Raw genomic sequence first — 14,444 nt, 5'->3', positions numbered from 1 at the left:
GGGAGGTGTCAGGGCGCCGGCAGCAGAGCTAGGGGTCCCCTAGGCGCTGGGTGCCGGTGCTCGTGCTTCGTAGGATACCGAGTGCTGGTGGTGGGGCTTACCAGTGCACGGGCACCAGAGTTGGACGCTGCCTCAGCTGTGGTGCGTGCTGGTCGTGGGGATTCCTCGGATACTGAGTGCTGGGGTTTGGAGTGCTTTGGATTCTGGGCGCTGGAGGTTCTGCACACACTGGGTGATGGGGTGGGAGGTGTCAGGACGTTGACACAAGTGCTAGGGGCATCCCTGGACACTGGGTGCTGGTATTTGGAGTGCTTTGGATACGGGGTGCTTGGATACTGGGGCTTCCCCGTGCGCTGGGTGCTGGTGTGAGGGGTGGCCAGGGCACTGGCATCAAAGCTAGGGGGTCCCCCGAGCACTGGTGCTTGGGCTTCTTTGGATACAGAGTGCTGGGACTTCTGCAGGCACTGGCTGTTAGGATTGCTTTGGATACTGGATGCTGGTGTTGAGGGTCATCAGTGCACTGACAGCAGTGCTAGGGGCTTCCCAAGTGCTAGGGCTTTGGAGGCTGCCCTGTGCGGTGCATGCCGGTGCCAGGGCTTCTTTGGATGCTGGGTGCTGGGGCTGGGGTTCTCCATGCATTAAGTGCTGGTGTTTGGAGTGCTTTGGGTACTTGGTGCTGGATGCTAGGGTTTCTCTGGGCACTGGGTGCTGGTGTTAGGGGTTATCAGGGTGCTGACACGAAAGGTAGCGTGTTCTTCGGGTACTGGGTGCTGGTGGTGAGGGTTCTTTGGATGCTAGGTGCTGGTGTTGAGAGTTATCAGTACGCTGCACCAGTGCTGGATGCTGCCCCACGTGCTAGGGGCTGGCACTGGGCATTGCTCCATGCAGTGCATGCTGATGCCAGAGCTACTTTAGTTATTGGGGCTTCTCCATGCACTGGGTGCTTGTGTTTGGAGTATTTTGGATACTGGGTTCTAGGGCTTCCCTGGCATTGGGAACTGGTGTTAAGGGCACTGGCACCAGAGCTGGGGGCTCCCCGGAGGTCAGGGTGCTGGCACTGGGGCTTCTCAAGCTGCCAGCACCAGGATCTCTGTCAGACGCTGGAGCCAGGGACTGACTTGGACACTGGGGGATCCCCTAGATGCCCTCACCCAGGCTCTGGCAATGGGGGCTCCCTGGGACACTGGCAGCAGCAGCCAGGGCTTCTCAGAGCCCCAGCACTGGGCATGGGATGCAGGCAGCGGCACAGGTGTTGGGCAGTGGCTTTAGGTACATAGTGTTGCACAGGACACCAGCACCACGTGTGGGGGAGCAGGCACTGAAAAAGATGCTGTCCTATCCGTTGCATCATGAAGGGGCTGGGAATGCTGACTTTTCCCTCTCCATAAAGAGACTTTGAGTATGGCTCTGCCCACAGAGGGACATTGCATTTACCTTGATTTAGACTGGATGTAAGGAAAAAGTTTTTTACAGTAACTGTGGTGAGGTGCTGGCACAGGCTGCCCAGAGAGGTGGTGGTGCTCCATCCATGGAGACAGCCAAGGTCAGGCTGGATGAGCTCTGAGCACCTGATGGAGCTGTGGGTTTCCCTGTGCATTGCTGGGGAGTTGGACCAGGTGGCCTTTAACGGTTCCTTCTGACTCAAAGGATTCTAAGATTCTCCCTAAAAGTGTTCCCATTCGTAGGTCTTCCTTAGCTCCCTCCACAAAAAAAAAAAAAGAACCCCAGATACCATAGATGAACCTCAGCACCTCCTCATGCACAGAACCCAAAGTTTTCCCAGAAGGTGACAGGACATTAATAAGGACCCCCCAAGGCCTCTTCCTAGAGGCTCACTCCTTTTAGGACGGACCACGAGAAGTGATGCTGAGCTCCCCCAGGGATGGAACCCTGCACCTCTTTCTCTCCTCACTTTTACTACATCTGGAACACAATTACCATACTGCCCACTGCATACTAAGTGAGTGCGTCCAGACCCAGAGCTCGCACCAGCAGAACCCAGTGCTGGCTGCATTCCCAATAGAAGACCCCCAGTGTGAACCCCGCTAGGAGAGGGCCCTGGGGAGCCTGTCCTCGTGCTGGGGGCTCACAGCTGGCCCAGCTTGTAGAGATCCTGACCTATCCTCCCCCAGCGCAGCCCAGCCTGGAGCTGCCTTGGCTTATTGGGAAATTCCTTCATCTTTAATTTTCCCTGTCCCGAAGATTTACTGGTTTAAGGCAAGCTCAGAGCCCAAATCCCACTGATCAGCAGCAGCTTAATCAAGGGGCTCGGCATGCCTGGCTGCTGCGTGGCAATGGGCACGATCCTGAAGGCAGCATGGGATGAGGGCAGGGGGATGCAGAAGCAGCAGCGAGGCCCCCGGTTTCACAAGTGCGTAAAGGAGGGGATGGGATGGCCAAGTGCAGGCACGGGGCTGCTGGGGGAGCGTGTGGCTCCTCTGAGATGGGACCAGGGAGGAGGTGCTGGAGTTCAGCATCTCGTCCAGAAAAAAAAAAAAGTTTAAATCTTCAGTGTCCAATTAGTGGACAACAATCAGGGAAAGGTTTAATTAGAGCCTCACAGAAAGCCCCAGCTCAAAAGCCGCTGCCCCCCTAGGAGTAAACTGAATCTAATTAAGAGGAAAGAGTGCTTTAGCGCAAATAGAAACGCAGCCATCTGCCCTGTTCAAAATCCCAGCAACGCAAAACTGGAGATTTTGCTAAATCCTTCTGTTACAAAACCCAGAATGTGCCTTGAATGTGGGGACATCACCGGCGGCCTGGTGGGATGGGCACACAAGGAGCACTATGCCTATAGTATGCCCACTTGCCACGTGCTTGGGTGCTGGGGTTGGGCACACAGCTGTCATCCACAGCAGGACACGGGACTGAGAAGCATCTGGCCCCCAAACTCTTCCCCAGAGGCCTCCCCTCTCCGTTCTCCCCCAGCCCGTCCTGCAGCAGGGATGGCACAGCCCTCGCACCGTGCAGCCCCACGCTCTGAAACCCTCCTGTGGAAGCTGCTCCATGGGCAGTGCCAGGCACGTGGGCTCCGCTCGTGCCCCACAGCCCTTCGCTGTGCTCCCAGACAAAGCAGCTGTCAGCTCTGCTTCGTGCCGACGCGTAACCCTGTTCTCGAGCCCGCTGCTTTGTGGCTCAGCCCGCGGAGCGCAGCGCCGTGAGGCACTCCTGCCTGTGCCACCGCTCATTTCCATTGATTTCCGTGGGATTTCTATTTTTAGGACAGGTCTGTGTGCGCTCGCTCTCCTTCTGCTATTCATCTCTGGAGAGGAGCGGCCACCACAGCCCCCAGCGTCCCCATTGTCCCTGCCAGGGGTCCCCAGAGTGGTGGCGAGGCGAGGGAGAGCCACTGGGGCTGTTCTGGGAGGTGGTGCCCTGGCTGCTGCGTGCCGGAGGCAGCGTTATTTATAGCTGCAGGGAGTCCCCGAGCGTGGGTGCACGTGATGGGCAGCGGATGAACCTGGGGATGGGTGGCAACAGAGCCCGGCCTGGGTTTAAGGAGCCCCCTGGGGCACAGCCCATTGCTGTTTCTCCCACCATTACCTCGCACCTTCCAGTTCTCAGTCCCTTGGTGCTCCTCTGTGGAGGTGGGCGCAGGGGACTCCTCTGCTTTGTGCCACCTCTGGGGACAGCCCCGTGGTGTCTGAACACGCTGAGTGTGCCTCCCGCAGCGTTCTCCTGCCCACGGCCATTCTGTGCCTGCGGCCTGAGTCACAGAGCTGAATTCCCTTCATTCATTTTGCCGAGATATCAAAGCCCATTGAATCTGACAGGACCCTGATAAGGGTGCACAGTGGAGCACAAAACCACGCTGCAGCTGCAAAACAGGCTGAGCGTTGCCAATTCCCCAGCCCCAGAGCATCCCCTGAGCGTACACCCTGCAGACAGCTGGGGCTGGCCGGGGAAGGGGGAACAGGAGGCTGTTTTTAGTGAAAAATGAGAATTTCCTGCAGGTCTCTGAGCACCTGTGCGTGCAGGGTGGGCAGCAGAGCCCCCTCCTCATCCCCCTCCGTTTGCATTTCCCAGCGTGCTGCTGCCGGCATTTGGGAAAGGTCGGGCTCACAGCACACACTAAGGTTCTTCAGGGACACAGGGCGGGCTGGGGACAAGCGGGGAGAGGGAATTGCTTGTGACAGAGGATGTGGCGTGCTGCTGGGAGCGTGCGGGATGTGCGCTGCGCCCCTGCCTTTTCCCCGTGAGCTTTGGCACAGCGGGATGCCGGATGTGCCCTGCGTCCCACAGTGTCCCTGGCTCATTTTGCGAGGTCCCAGGACACAGAGCCCTGTCTCACTGTTCCCTTCCCCACTCACGTCACGTTCCACTCTCTCCCTCGCAGCTCTCTGCCTGGTGCTGGGCTGCATGATCTTCCCCGACGGCTGGGACGCGGAGACTATCCGGGACATGTGCGGGGAGAAGACGGGGAAGTATTCCCTGGGCGACTGCTCCGTGCGCTGGGCTTACATCCTGGCCATCATCGGCATCCTCAACGCCCTCATCCTCTCCTTCCTGGCCTTCGTCCTCGGCAACCGGCAGAACGACCTGCTGCATGAGGAGCTCAAGACAGAGAGCAAAGGTGGGCGCTGTGCTGCCGGGTGGGAACACCACGGGGTGGACGTGGGGACCCCGTGCTGCAACGCAGCTGTAGGAAGGTCCCATTGAGCCTCTGGGGCCATCAAAACACGGGCCAAGCCCAAGCAGTGAGCGGGCTGGGGCAGGACGGTGTGGGCGGCCGAGCCCCTGCCCTGCGGCACTGCGGCGCTGACGCTTTCTCTTTGTGTTTTGACAGATTTTGTCGGCACCGCGGTAAGTCCTGAGTTTCAGCATCCCGTCCCCTACTCCTGCGTGGCATGTCTGGGTGCGACCGTGCTGGGTGGCCCCATGCGGATGGGGAGTAAATGGGGGCAGCAGGTTTGAGGCATGCGCGTGCATGGCACAAATGACTGCAGCCACCCGATACCACCCGCGGGCACCTCTACCCAACACGCTGTGCTCTTCCTGCAGAGGATATAAGGCCGAGCACCCTCAGCAGGACCTCATCCCGCGGCCGGCAGCCTGGGCGCTCCCTCCCTGTCCTGCCTTTCATCTGCTGCCGGTGGCCACGCAGCGCTCCGGGCCCCACCGCCCGCACCGGGGCCGTGCCAGCCGCCTGCCGCGCCCACGTCCACACTGACACCGCCATCCCACGCACCCCACCAGCCCCGCACCTCTGCCGCCGCCGAGGGAGGATGCCCCCAACCCGCTTCATCCGAGAACGGCGTCAAACCGCAGTTTTGTTTCGAGGAAAAAACAGTCTCCAAGTTTTTAAACCGATTTCTACATCCCCAGGACTCCGGACCTGCCACTTTCCACCCCAGCGCGCCCCGTGATGCCCTGCGCTGGCTGCTCCGGGCCCCAGCACCCTCCCCGCTCCCATTTTGTACAGCTTCGTGATCCTGTCTCCATGGCCGGGGAACCCTGTGGCTGGGATGGGGCCCGCCCGTACTTTTACGTGTAAATTAATATTCTCTAAACAGGGTAAAGTGACTCGAGCCCTCTCGCCCCCCCCCCCCCGCCCGGCAGCGCAGCCCCAGGACCGCGTGCTTTCCAGTGCTGCCGGGGCCGCAGGCTGCTGCTCGCTCCATCCTGAGCGTGGGGACCACAAGGGCCTCGCTGCCGCCAGCTGCTGTGCCGCCCGACACACCACCGCTGAATGTAAGCCCTGGTAAGTGGGAGCAGCTGGAAATACAAAACCCCCGGGCGGGTGCAGGAGGAAGCCCCCCTCATCCAGCCCCAGCCGCTGCCAAACCTCCCCATCCCATACGGTGCTTTATCTCCACTGGTGACAGCAAGGCTCTCCCCGCCACGTGGGCACCCGCCCGTGGCACGGTGTGTCCCAGCCCTGTCCCCGGCTGCACCTCACCGGCACGCGGCCACGGCCCGTGCGGAGCCCAGGACTCGGTCACAGGCACAGGCAGCCAAAGCCCGGCCGCGGCTCTGCTGGCCAGACCGGTGCGTGGGCTTCCCCACGTGCCCGCCGCAGCCCTCACAATGCAATAAAGTCCTCAGCACCGGCCGCGTCTCAGTGCCAGTAGCCGGGGGCTGTTGGCAGGGGCGCCCGGCTGCAGGGCGGGGGGCTCTGGAGGGGCGAGGACGGGTACAGGAGAGGGGCCACCGGTGGGAACGCGGAGCTGGGTGAACGCTGCGGGGACGAGGCGATGAAGGGCCGTGCGGGACCGCTGCCGGGGCTGGCGGAGCCGGTAAGTCGTGCCCTGAGGCCCTGCGGGGTGGCAGTGAGGGACGGAGCAGTGCTGGGACACCGAGCTGCAGCCCAGGGACCCCAGGATGTCGCGGGGACCGGCGCTCCCCCTGCCAGCTGCTGCTGCCGCCTGCCATCGCCCCGCGGCCCCGGCCCATCGCGAGCACTGTCGCTGGCTGAATTGGAAAACCAACCAAGAAAATCAGTGGAGAAAGGAATACAGTAGCTGTAATATATCTGTATTTTAGTACAAAGTTTGATACAGTGTTTCACAAAACCTTATTGAAAAATATAATTCAAACCAGATGAGCTCTGAGCCCCATGGTGTGGTGGGGAGCGGGACTGTCTGGCGCCGGCCGCAACGCCGGGGGTGGGGGTCAGGGTTCGGGGAAAGGTCTGCCCTTGCCCCACTGGAGTGAGGGTCGGGGTCAGCCCCCAGGTGGAAATGGGGTTTGCTGCTGCCTGGGGAGTGCAGCTCAAGGACCGGCCCTGATGGCTGCGGTCCCCCCGCAATTCCGAGAACTGTTTCCGTACGAGGACAAACAGTGGAGGTGCCGGGCACCTCACGCTTCTCAGGCAAAGCGTGGCTCTACTCCAGGCCCAGGCCCAGCTCAGATTTCCTAAGGAAAAGGCAAGCGATGGTAAAACTGGGCATCAGTGCACCGAAAAAACACACGTTGGTCAAAAGCACCAAACACGGCCCTACAACAGGTTCTGAAGCAGCTCATGCTGGGAGCATCCTCCATCTCTGGCCTCCCCCCAAATGTGGCTTTTGTCCTCTTACCAAGCTCAGCACAGAACACTTCACAGCCAGGAACCTCTGGGAACTGCCCTTTCCTCAACAACTGGGGCTCCCCCGTGCAGCACAGCACCTGACTTCAGCTGAAGCGCGGGCGGAAGGGAGAGCGTCGGGCTGGGAAGGAGCAGGAGCCGGATCCGCACAGCTGCTCCCACGGCGGGCAGGGTGCGGACACCAACACGCACACATGCGCAGCATTCGGGGCGCTGGGAAAACAGGTCATTTTCAGAAACGCTGGTTTTCGAGTTAAGTATTTTTATTATCAAAATTATTACATCTCTTGTGAAAGTTCAAATGTTACAGCACGGTGTAAAAACTCCACCAGAGTAAGAAGCGACAGCCCCCACCTTTCCAAGAGCTTTCAGGGCCCCTCCCTCCTGCCCCGCTGTGACCGGAGGCGCCGGTGCCCGGGCACGGGGCTCCCCCGGCCCCCTCCTGCCGCCCCGCAGGGCAGAGCCTGCCTGCCCCGTGCTGCTCGTAGCATGGAAGGGGAGGCTGCACACCCAGGGCTAAGCCGAGCGAAGTTTACACCTATTTTATACAGTATACAGACACCCAACTGCAGGGTGACAAGTTCCATCCCAACATGCTCACAGCCAGACAGTGTGAGAAAGTTAACTCTTTGATTCATTATTTTAAAAGTCTCCCCTAGGTTGAACAAACACCTGATTTCAATTGTGAATTAGAGAAACCTGTAACAGTCCTAAAAAAAGAAAAAAAAAAAAAAGGAAGAAGACTGTGCATCTGAAAAGACAGGGGAGACAGACTCACAGCATCATGTTATCCAAGAGAAAGGAGAAGTTCCACTGCAGCACCAGGGATGACACCTGTCGTATATTAGCTAACCTACTATGGTTATAACTGAATATAAAATTAGATAAATAAAAACACGCCCGATATTACAGTAAACAAGTGAGAAAGAAGCTGGCAATCTTATGGAATTGAGCAGACAGCGCACTGTGCTCGGGCTGGCTCTGCCCCGCTCGGCAGACAGGGTCCCACGTGCCACCCACACGCAGGGGTTCCCCCGGCACGTCACAGCCCCGACCCAGCACCGTGACCCTCCCAGCAGCTGCCTGGCCCTCGGCCAGCCCCCAGCACACCACAGCACCGCCACGGTGCGGCCTGGCGGGGTCCCTGACCCCAGCGTGTCCGCGCCGCCGGTCGGACCCTGCAGCGCTCCCAGACCCGCGAGCAACGCGGTGAGCGCATCCCGGATCCTCCGCAGCGACGGGCACACGCGCCCCGCGCCCCGCTGCTCCTTCACATCGGTGGAGACTCGTCCTGGAAATGCTCTGACTGCGGCAGCTGTCGCCCGGCCCAAGGCAGCAGCGTGCACTCATCTGCTCGTGACTGGAATGATCGTAACGGATTAAAGCCCTCCCCAGAACGCGCTGAGAACCTGACCTACAAAGAGAGCTTTGGGATTGGAGTTAAACTTCCCCAATGATTTCTTTCAACTGCATTTGTATTAGAAAAGATGTCCGTGCTGCATGAGTGACTACGGCCATGGGCACGGACAAGAGACAGAGGCTGCACCACAGTCATTGCACTTGAACCATTTGCTTTTTTTTTTTTTTTTTTCTATTTTTTTTTTCTCCTTTTGCAATGTACTCACACATCAGGGAACAGCTTTGCTACAGTCTCTGCCTCAGGGAAATCTGCTTTCTCCTGCAAGGCCAGAGGCCAATACTGCTCACAAATCTCACCCGTGCATTCAGACCTCAGCCTCTGACCCCCGGCACCCAGCATCGGGTGCGACCTCCCAACACCGGCCCAGGAGCCACTTCCAGAGCTAACTGGAAGGAGCTGTGGGCAGTTTTGTCCCTCCTGGAGTCCAAGCAGCCCTAGGAAAGTCCCGTTTGAGTCTTTACTCCAGAACCTTGAAGCTGCTGCAGTCTGTACTGGTGGACGCTGCTGCCCCCTCGGTGCGGGTAGTGTTGTGCACTGGAAATCACCGCCCCCCGGGAGCCCTGGTAGAGAACCGACTGCCCAGAGCTCGGCAGGCTGATAGTCCGCAAGTCTGACTGTAGTGACCTAGCGCTTTGGGGAGCTGAGGTGGAGCTGGGCGCTCCTGTGCAGGGCTGAGAGCCAGACTCTGAGGAAAGAGAGTCCACAGCCATTTGCTGTGCCGGGCTGGCAGCAGCCGGGCAGCTCTTCTTCAGCAGGCTGCTGCTGGCGCCGCCAGAGTGCTGCTGGCTGCTGTAATACCCCGAATTCCCTGCAAACAGGGCAGAGGAGTCTGTGGAGACCAAGTGGGCAGGGCTGGAGTACGAGGAAGAGGAGAGGGATGTTTCCGAGGAACCGTGGGAGAGGCTGTGTCCTGTCCTCTGTGCTGCTGCTCGGTAGCTGTAGCCGGGAGAAGGAGTTAGGTGTCCTCTGTAAGGGGAGGAGCTCTGCTGGAGAAGGGTCTGTGACTCTGCCTGGGGACTGTCAGACTGCAGGAGCTGAACACGTTGGTGGGAGGAAAAAGAAAAGACATCAGACACAATGGCTTCCCTATTTCCTACCTCATCATACTCTAGTTGCTTAGTGCAGCAGGACTGGGGATAACTGACAGCTCAACACGGTTTCCTTCCCGCTATTGCTGTCTAAAGCTTTACTTCTGAATGGGCAGATAACATAATGGAATTTACCTGGTAGCTGTATCGAGAAGGACTGTAAACTGCTGGTCCTTTGTGGGCTTCTGGAGTGTCTCCTCCTGCTGTATCTGCAACACACAGCACAGGCAAGATGTTGCACTTCACCCCTGGATTGAGGTCACCACAGTTCCCTCTCAAGTGACACCTGCAAGCTGCAGCTGTCTTGTTCTGCCTCCAGCTACAGCTGAGACCAGAGTGGCTCCTCCAGTCATTGGCCTTTTGAAAGCTGAAGAACCCTAATAGAAGGCAGTTGTAAACATTCACATGGCACACAACAGCCACACACATCAGGCACTGCTGCTTCCCTTACACCAACTCTGGCTTTGTGCAAAGCTCACTTGCCTTGGCCCAGCCTATCTGAACGGCTGCCCTGGTGACAGCACACAGGCTGTGTTTACTCCTGGGGCTTTCCAGATGGACACAAGAGGCAGAAGACAGCTTCTAAGGACTCAGCAGTTCTCCACTCAGTTTTGTCCCTAGGAATCCTCACTGGCTATGGTTACATCTGGGGAAATAAAGCTACCCCTTCTTAGATGGGCTGTCAACAGGCTCCAGCTGCTGGCTCTCCTCAAAGGCAGACCCAGGTGCTGCCCAAGACCAAAGCTCCACGCTGCCAAGGCTGACTGCACCCTGCTGTCATTTCGAGGAAGATGCTTTACAAGTCAGTGGGCTGCTCCAAACTGACTTACTCTTAGATCTCAGAAAATGCTGACCGAGATGGTGAAAAGGTGTGACTGCTGAGGGGTAACAGCAGCATAGTACATGCTGATGCATCACAGCTACGTGAGAGAGAAAAAGTAATAAGCTGCTTCTTAGCAGAACAAGCCCTTCCAGTGCCCTGATCTTAGAGGGCAGGAGAGTTTTTTGTCCCAGCAAATAACTGAACCTCAACTGAGGTAGGCAACAAGTACGTACTGCAAGTGACCCAGTCACTCTGACCCATGTGTTCTTCTGTTGCCACTACGATAACCATGGGATTTAGCAAGTGAACATGCTTTCTTTAGGAAAGAGGGAAACCAGTGGGACTGGAAGATTTCACATTAGATTTATGATGTTGCACTTTGATGAGATGGAGCTGTTTATCTGCAGCATCTCAGGGATTCTCAGCAGCAGCGTTTGAAATGCCTTGGTGAAATAGTGTTGGTATTAGTATCAAATTTACATGACAGATGTCTCTCAGTCCTGAAACAGGACACGCTGCATTAGTCTGCTCTGTATGTCTGCCAGGAAGGTCTGGCTTGGTACCAGATGCACTGCCATGAACATCAGTATCAGCAGCGCCCATGGCTTGAATGTGGTTGTTCTCTCTGCGCTACATCACGGTTGCTGGCATAGCCAAACAGGAACCTGGATGGAATTGTTTGCTGCTGAGATTCAGACATCTTTCCTCTGGGCACAAGACCTGCACAGAGACTGATACAAGAAGCTTCCACCATGTATCCTGTGCCACCTTCCATTTCCTGAAACCACATCCAAAGCACCGAGACGCTGTTTGCCGCGGGTGGCATTCCGAGTACCGCACTGCAGAAAGGCAAAGATTGCAGTCAAGGCATGTTTTGTTAAGCAGTCTCGCACAGAAGAGACTTAACTATTCAAGCCAGGAGATCAGAAGTTGAATCAGAAGAAATCTAAAGATTTCTAGAAGAAATTGTTTCTTAAAAGGCCAATTACACAAACAGTGCTGCAGACATTACATGCAGCGTTTACGGACAAAAGAATCCTTGGGGAGTGAAGGCTAACTAGAGAGTCTAATTACAAAAGGTGAATCAACCATAAACCTTCCTGAATTTGCGTCATGCAATCTTAACAAGACAAAGCCAACACCTCCCTCCACAGTTTCTTAATGCCTGCACAAGGAAGGGCACAAAGCAGGAGTGAGAAGTGCTTCTTTTCCACTTCCACTGGAATGAGAAGGACACGAAAGAGAATTAGAGTTGGGTCCCATGAAATCAGTGGGATTTTTGACAAGTCTTAGGAGAATCTCTTTCGACTACATGAAGAAAATGCATTGAAAGGAGATGCTCCAGAGAGATCCAGACCCCTACTACAGATAATCAGCAAGCTGTAACCATGTCAGTGAGGGAGTCCTTAATAGTTCTCAACTGTGAAGACGCAGAGACCAGCAGCAACATAGACTAAGTTGTTTAAATGTGATGATCCATCATCATAAATCTCAAGGGAGACCAGGGTTCTGTTACATACTGGGCGCTGTCTGTTAGGAAAAACAGCAATCATATTCAACAGGGACTGTAAAATAAATAGAAGAAAAATAACTGCATATCACAGCTAAGAAAATGGACAATAAAGTGATCTGCCCACCTTACAGAAAGTCACAGCTGACCTTCAGATCACAGGTGGATAACAGAGGGGTGTAAATTCAGCTCGAGCCACAAGCACTCAGTGACTCCGTGTGCTACTCAGTGAGAACAACCCATTATCCAGAGAAGGAACAGCAAAGCAGAACTGAGTTCATCTCAGTAAGTAAGTGTATCTCACAAAATTGACAAGCATCACAACTCAAGAAATCAAGTAACTTCAAAACAGAGATGAGGTAAGGTATGGAAGCTATATTAGCTCTTTCCACCGCCTGAAGCAAACGTGCATTTTAGCGAGCAATACATTTATCTGGATGTTCAGCCAACTAGAATTATTAAGTGATACCATCCTTATTCCCAGTACACAGGTACAATCGAGGCAATGCCAGTTAACTCATCTATCCAAGGGCAAAGAGGTTGTCCCTGCCAGAGCCAAAATGCAGGTGATCCTGAATCCAAGCTCTGGATGAAACTGGACATCTTCCAGGTCTAATAGGAGAGGTTTACAGGCTCAGGCAATATTATCCGAGTAACAAAGGACAGTCTGCAGAAGGCCTTTATCAGGCACTGATGATGCTGGAGATGAAGGTATGAACAACCTCATAGGCAAATTTACAAAGCTGAGCCCATCATTTCCCCACCAACAAGAAATTCAGAAGCTCTTCCTACCTGCATCTCTCTCAGCAGCGCTGTCACAGGTAGGTGAGGATTCATTTCTCTGGGACACCTTTGCACCACTTCGTAGCACCTTCTCAAGTATGCCTCGGCCCTCCCGAAGCCTCTCCACTGACGTTGGGACCATCCTGCAACAAAAAAAAGAGTAACAGCTGAGGACTGCTACTACATGGTTGAGATCAATGTGACCAACGCACAAGGGGGCTGGGGGGGTCCTGGGTGTAATTGCAAGACAGGTTTGTCTTTGAAGTCTCAAAGGTTTCTACTTGAATTCACTGATATGAAGTTATTGCAACTGCAAATCTCTACCACAGAATGGAGGGATCAGAGAACAGCAGCTCTCTAAGACAGAGGAGGAATAAAATTCTGCACTACTTCTGCAACACAAATAAGCTCCCGTGGGATTTTAGACTGTCCATCACTGGCTACCATGATAGCACTGCCCTGAGGAAAACAGGATGTTTCATCAGAGGGATGCGATAAACATTCAGCTCAGCAGATCACCTGATTACAGGATGTTTTGTCCCAGGAAGTTGTTTCCAGATTCAACAGCATTCTGAAAATCCTGTTATTGTCTTAAAATTACATGTAGTTATTTTACATAGATTGCTTTTAATCTAACTAAAAAGAAGCAAAACCAGAATCTTATGATAATAAAATGTCAAGATAGTAGTCAGATAACGCAGTGCTTCTGGAGCAGAGCTACCGTGATCATTTTGTCCATTATTGCTACTTTGTCCCATTTATTTATTTTGTAATATGGAAACTCTCAGGATTGGTGCTAGATCTTGTTCCATCATTTATTACAAGCATTCAGTCCAAAGGTGGAAAACACAGGTGAAGTGGTTTTCCTAAAGCCAGTCTACAGAAGCAGAGCCAATGACATACCCCAGACCCCTGCCATGCATCGACCATGCACTGGACCATCCAAATCTCTTTAAAGTATGAGTTTTAACCTGTGAAATAGTAGCACTTCCATCAGAGATTCATGATGCCTTACCCCAGACACTGAAAAATGTGTGCCCTAAAAATGCCCGAATATTATAGAATTATATTCAAACATTATGTTAAACATACTGCATATCATGCAAATATGCAGCTTAAGAATGTATTTTCTGTATTTATTATTTTTTTCTTTTTGAAGATATATTAAAAACGGTGCTTTATATTAGCTTTTTAAAATTTCTTTAATAGCCCAGATATTGCAGTTCACCCCTCACTGAAGCAGAAGGGAGAAGGGGCCACAGTTCACACCTCATGGAGGTGAATGGGGTGAGGGGGTGAATTCACACCTTCGTTGCTGCTATTGTTTTGCTGGAGACAGTTTTCTGCAAGGCTGGGTTTACTGGGCAGCAGCACATCTGTTTACATTGTGATGGCTGTATCTTGGCAACTGAAAGAGACAGAAACTTAATTTTTTTTAAATGAAAGCTATTGGCAAATATTGTAGAATTCAGCAAAAATCCGGACAAATGAAAATTAAGGCACGAAATTTTCGATCCCACCATTTTCTTTTGTCCCTAGCATTACACTACTGTGAATGTCTGGAAATGTATCAGAGATGTAAGCACTCAGAGTTAAAGATGAGACTGGTTTGCAATTTTAACTCCGTAACATGCAGTTTCTAATAGCTACTTCTTTTTAAAGTGGAAGGGGACTCTAAGGTTGTTAGCCTTGCCCATTAAAAGACAGAAGAACAGGGATAAAGAAAAAAAAAAGGCAGCAAAGCTGCTTAATCCTATTTCAAAACACACCAGCATGGCTACAACTTTTATGTT

General features: G+C 54.1%; 2 protein-coding genes across 5 annotated transcripts in view; one reads left to right on the top strand and one right to left on the bottom strand.

Moving 5' to 3' along the window:
- On the top strand, positions 4,337-6,544 carry LHFPL4 (lipoma HMGIC fusion partner-like 4; the record flags this gene model as incomplete). The annotated part of the gene is given in 3 exon segments (XM_021410044.1): positions 4,337-4,573; positions 4,787-4,803; positions 5,002-6,544. Coding segments are annotated over 3 exon segments (263 nt in total), but the record flags the coding sequence as incomplete, so codon positions are not given.
- Positions 7,273-14,444, bottom strand: part of SETD5 (SET domain containing 5) — a 61,582-nt gene continuing 54,410 nt past the window's right edge. For 3 of the 4 annotated variants that reach the window (XM_021410018.1, XM_021410019.1, XM_021410020.1), the window contains 3 exons: positions 12,661-12,794; positions 9,671-9,744; positions 7,273-9,481 (listed from right to left, as the gene is read on the bottom strand). In XM_021410018.1, coding sequence (XP_021265693.1) covers positions 8,882-9,481; positions 9,671-9,744; positions 12,661-12,794 — 808 coding nt within the window. In that variant the 3' untranslated portion in view covers positions 7,273-8,881. Of the gene's footprint in view, positions 9,482-9,670; positions 9,745-12,657; positions 12,795-13,958; positions 14,060-14,444 lie in introns of those variants that run through there. The other variant, XR_002442682.1, reaches the window with a different exon arrangement.

This window comes from Numida meleagris, chromosome 11 (assembly GCF_002078875.1).
Source record: "Numida meleagris isolate 19003 breed g44 Domestic line chromosome 11, NumMel1.0, whole genome shotgun sequence".
NCBI lineage: Eukaryota > Metazoa > Chordata > Aves > Galliformes > Numididae > Numida > Numida meleagris.
The sequence above is the reverse complement of the archived record's forward strand: the minus strand, read 5'-3'. Positions and strand labels throughout refer to the sequence as shown.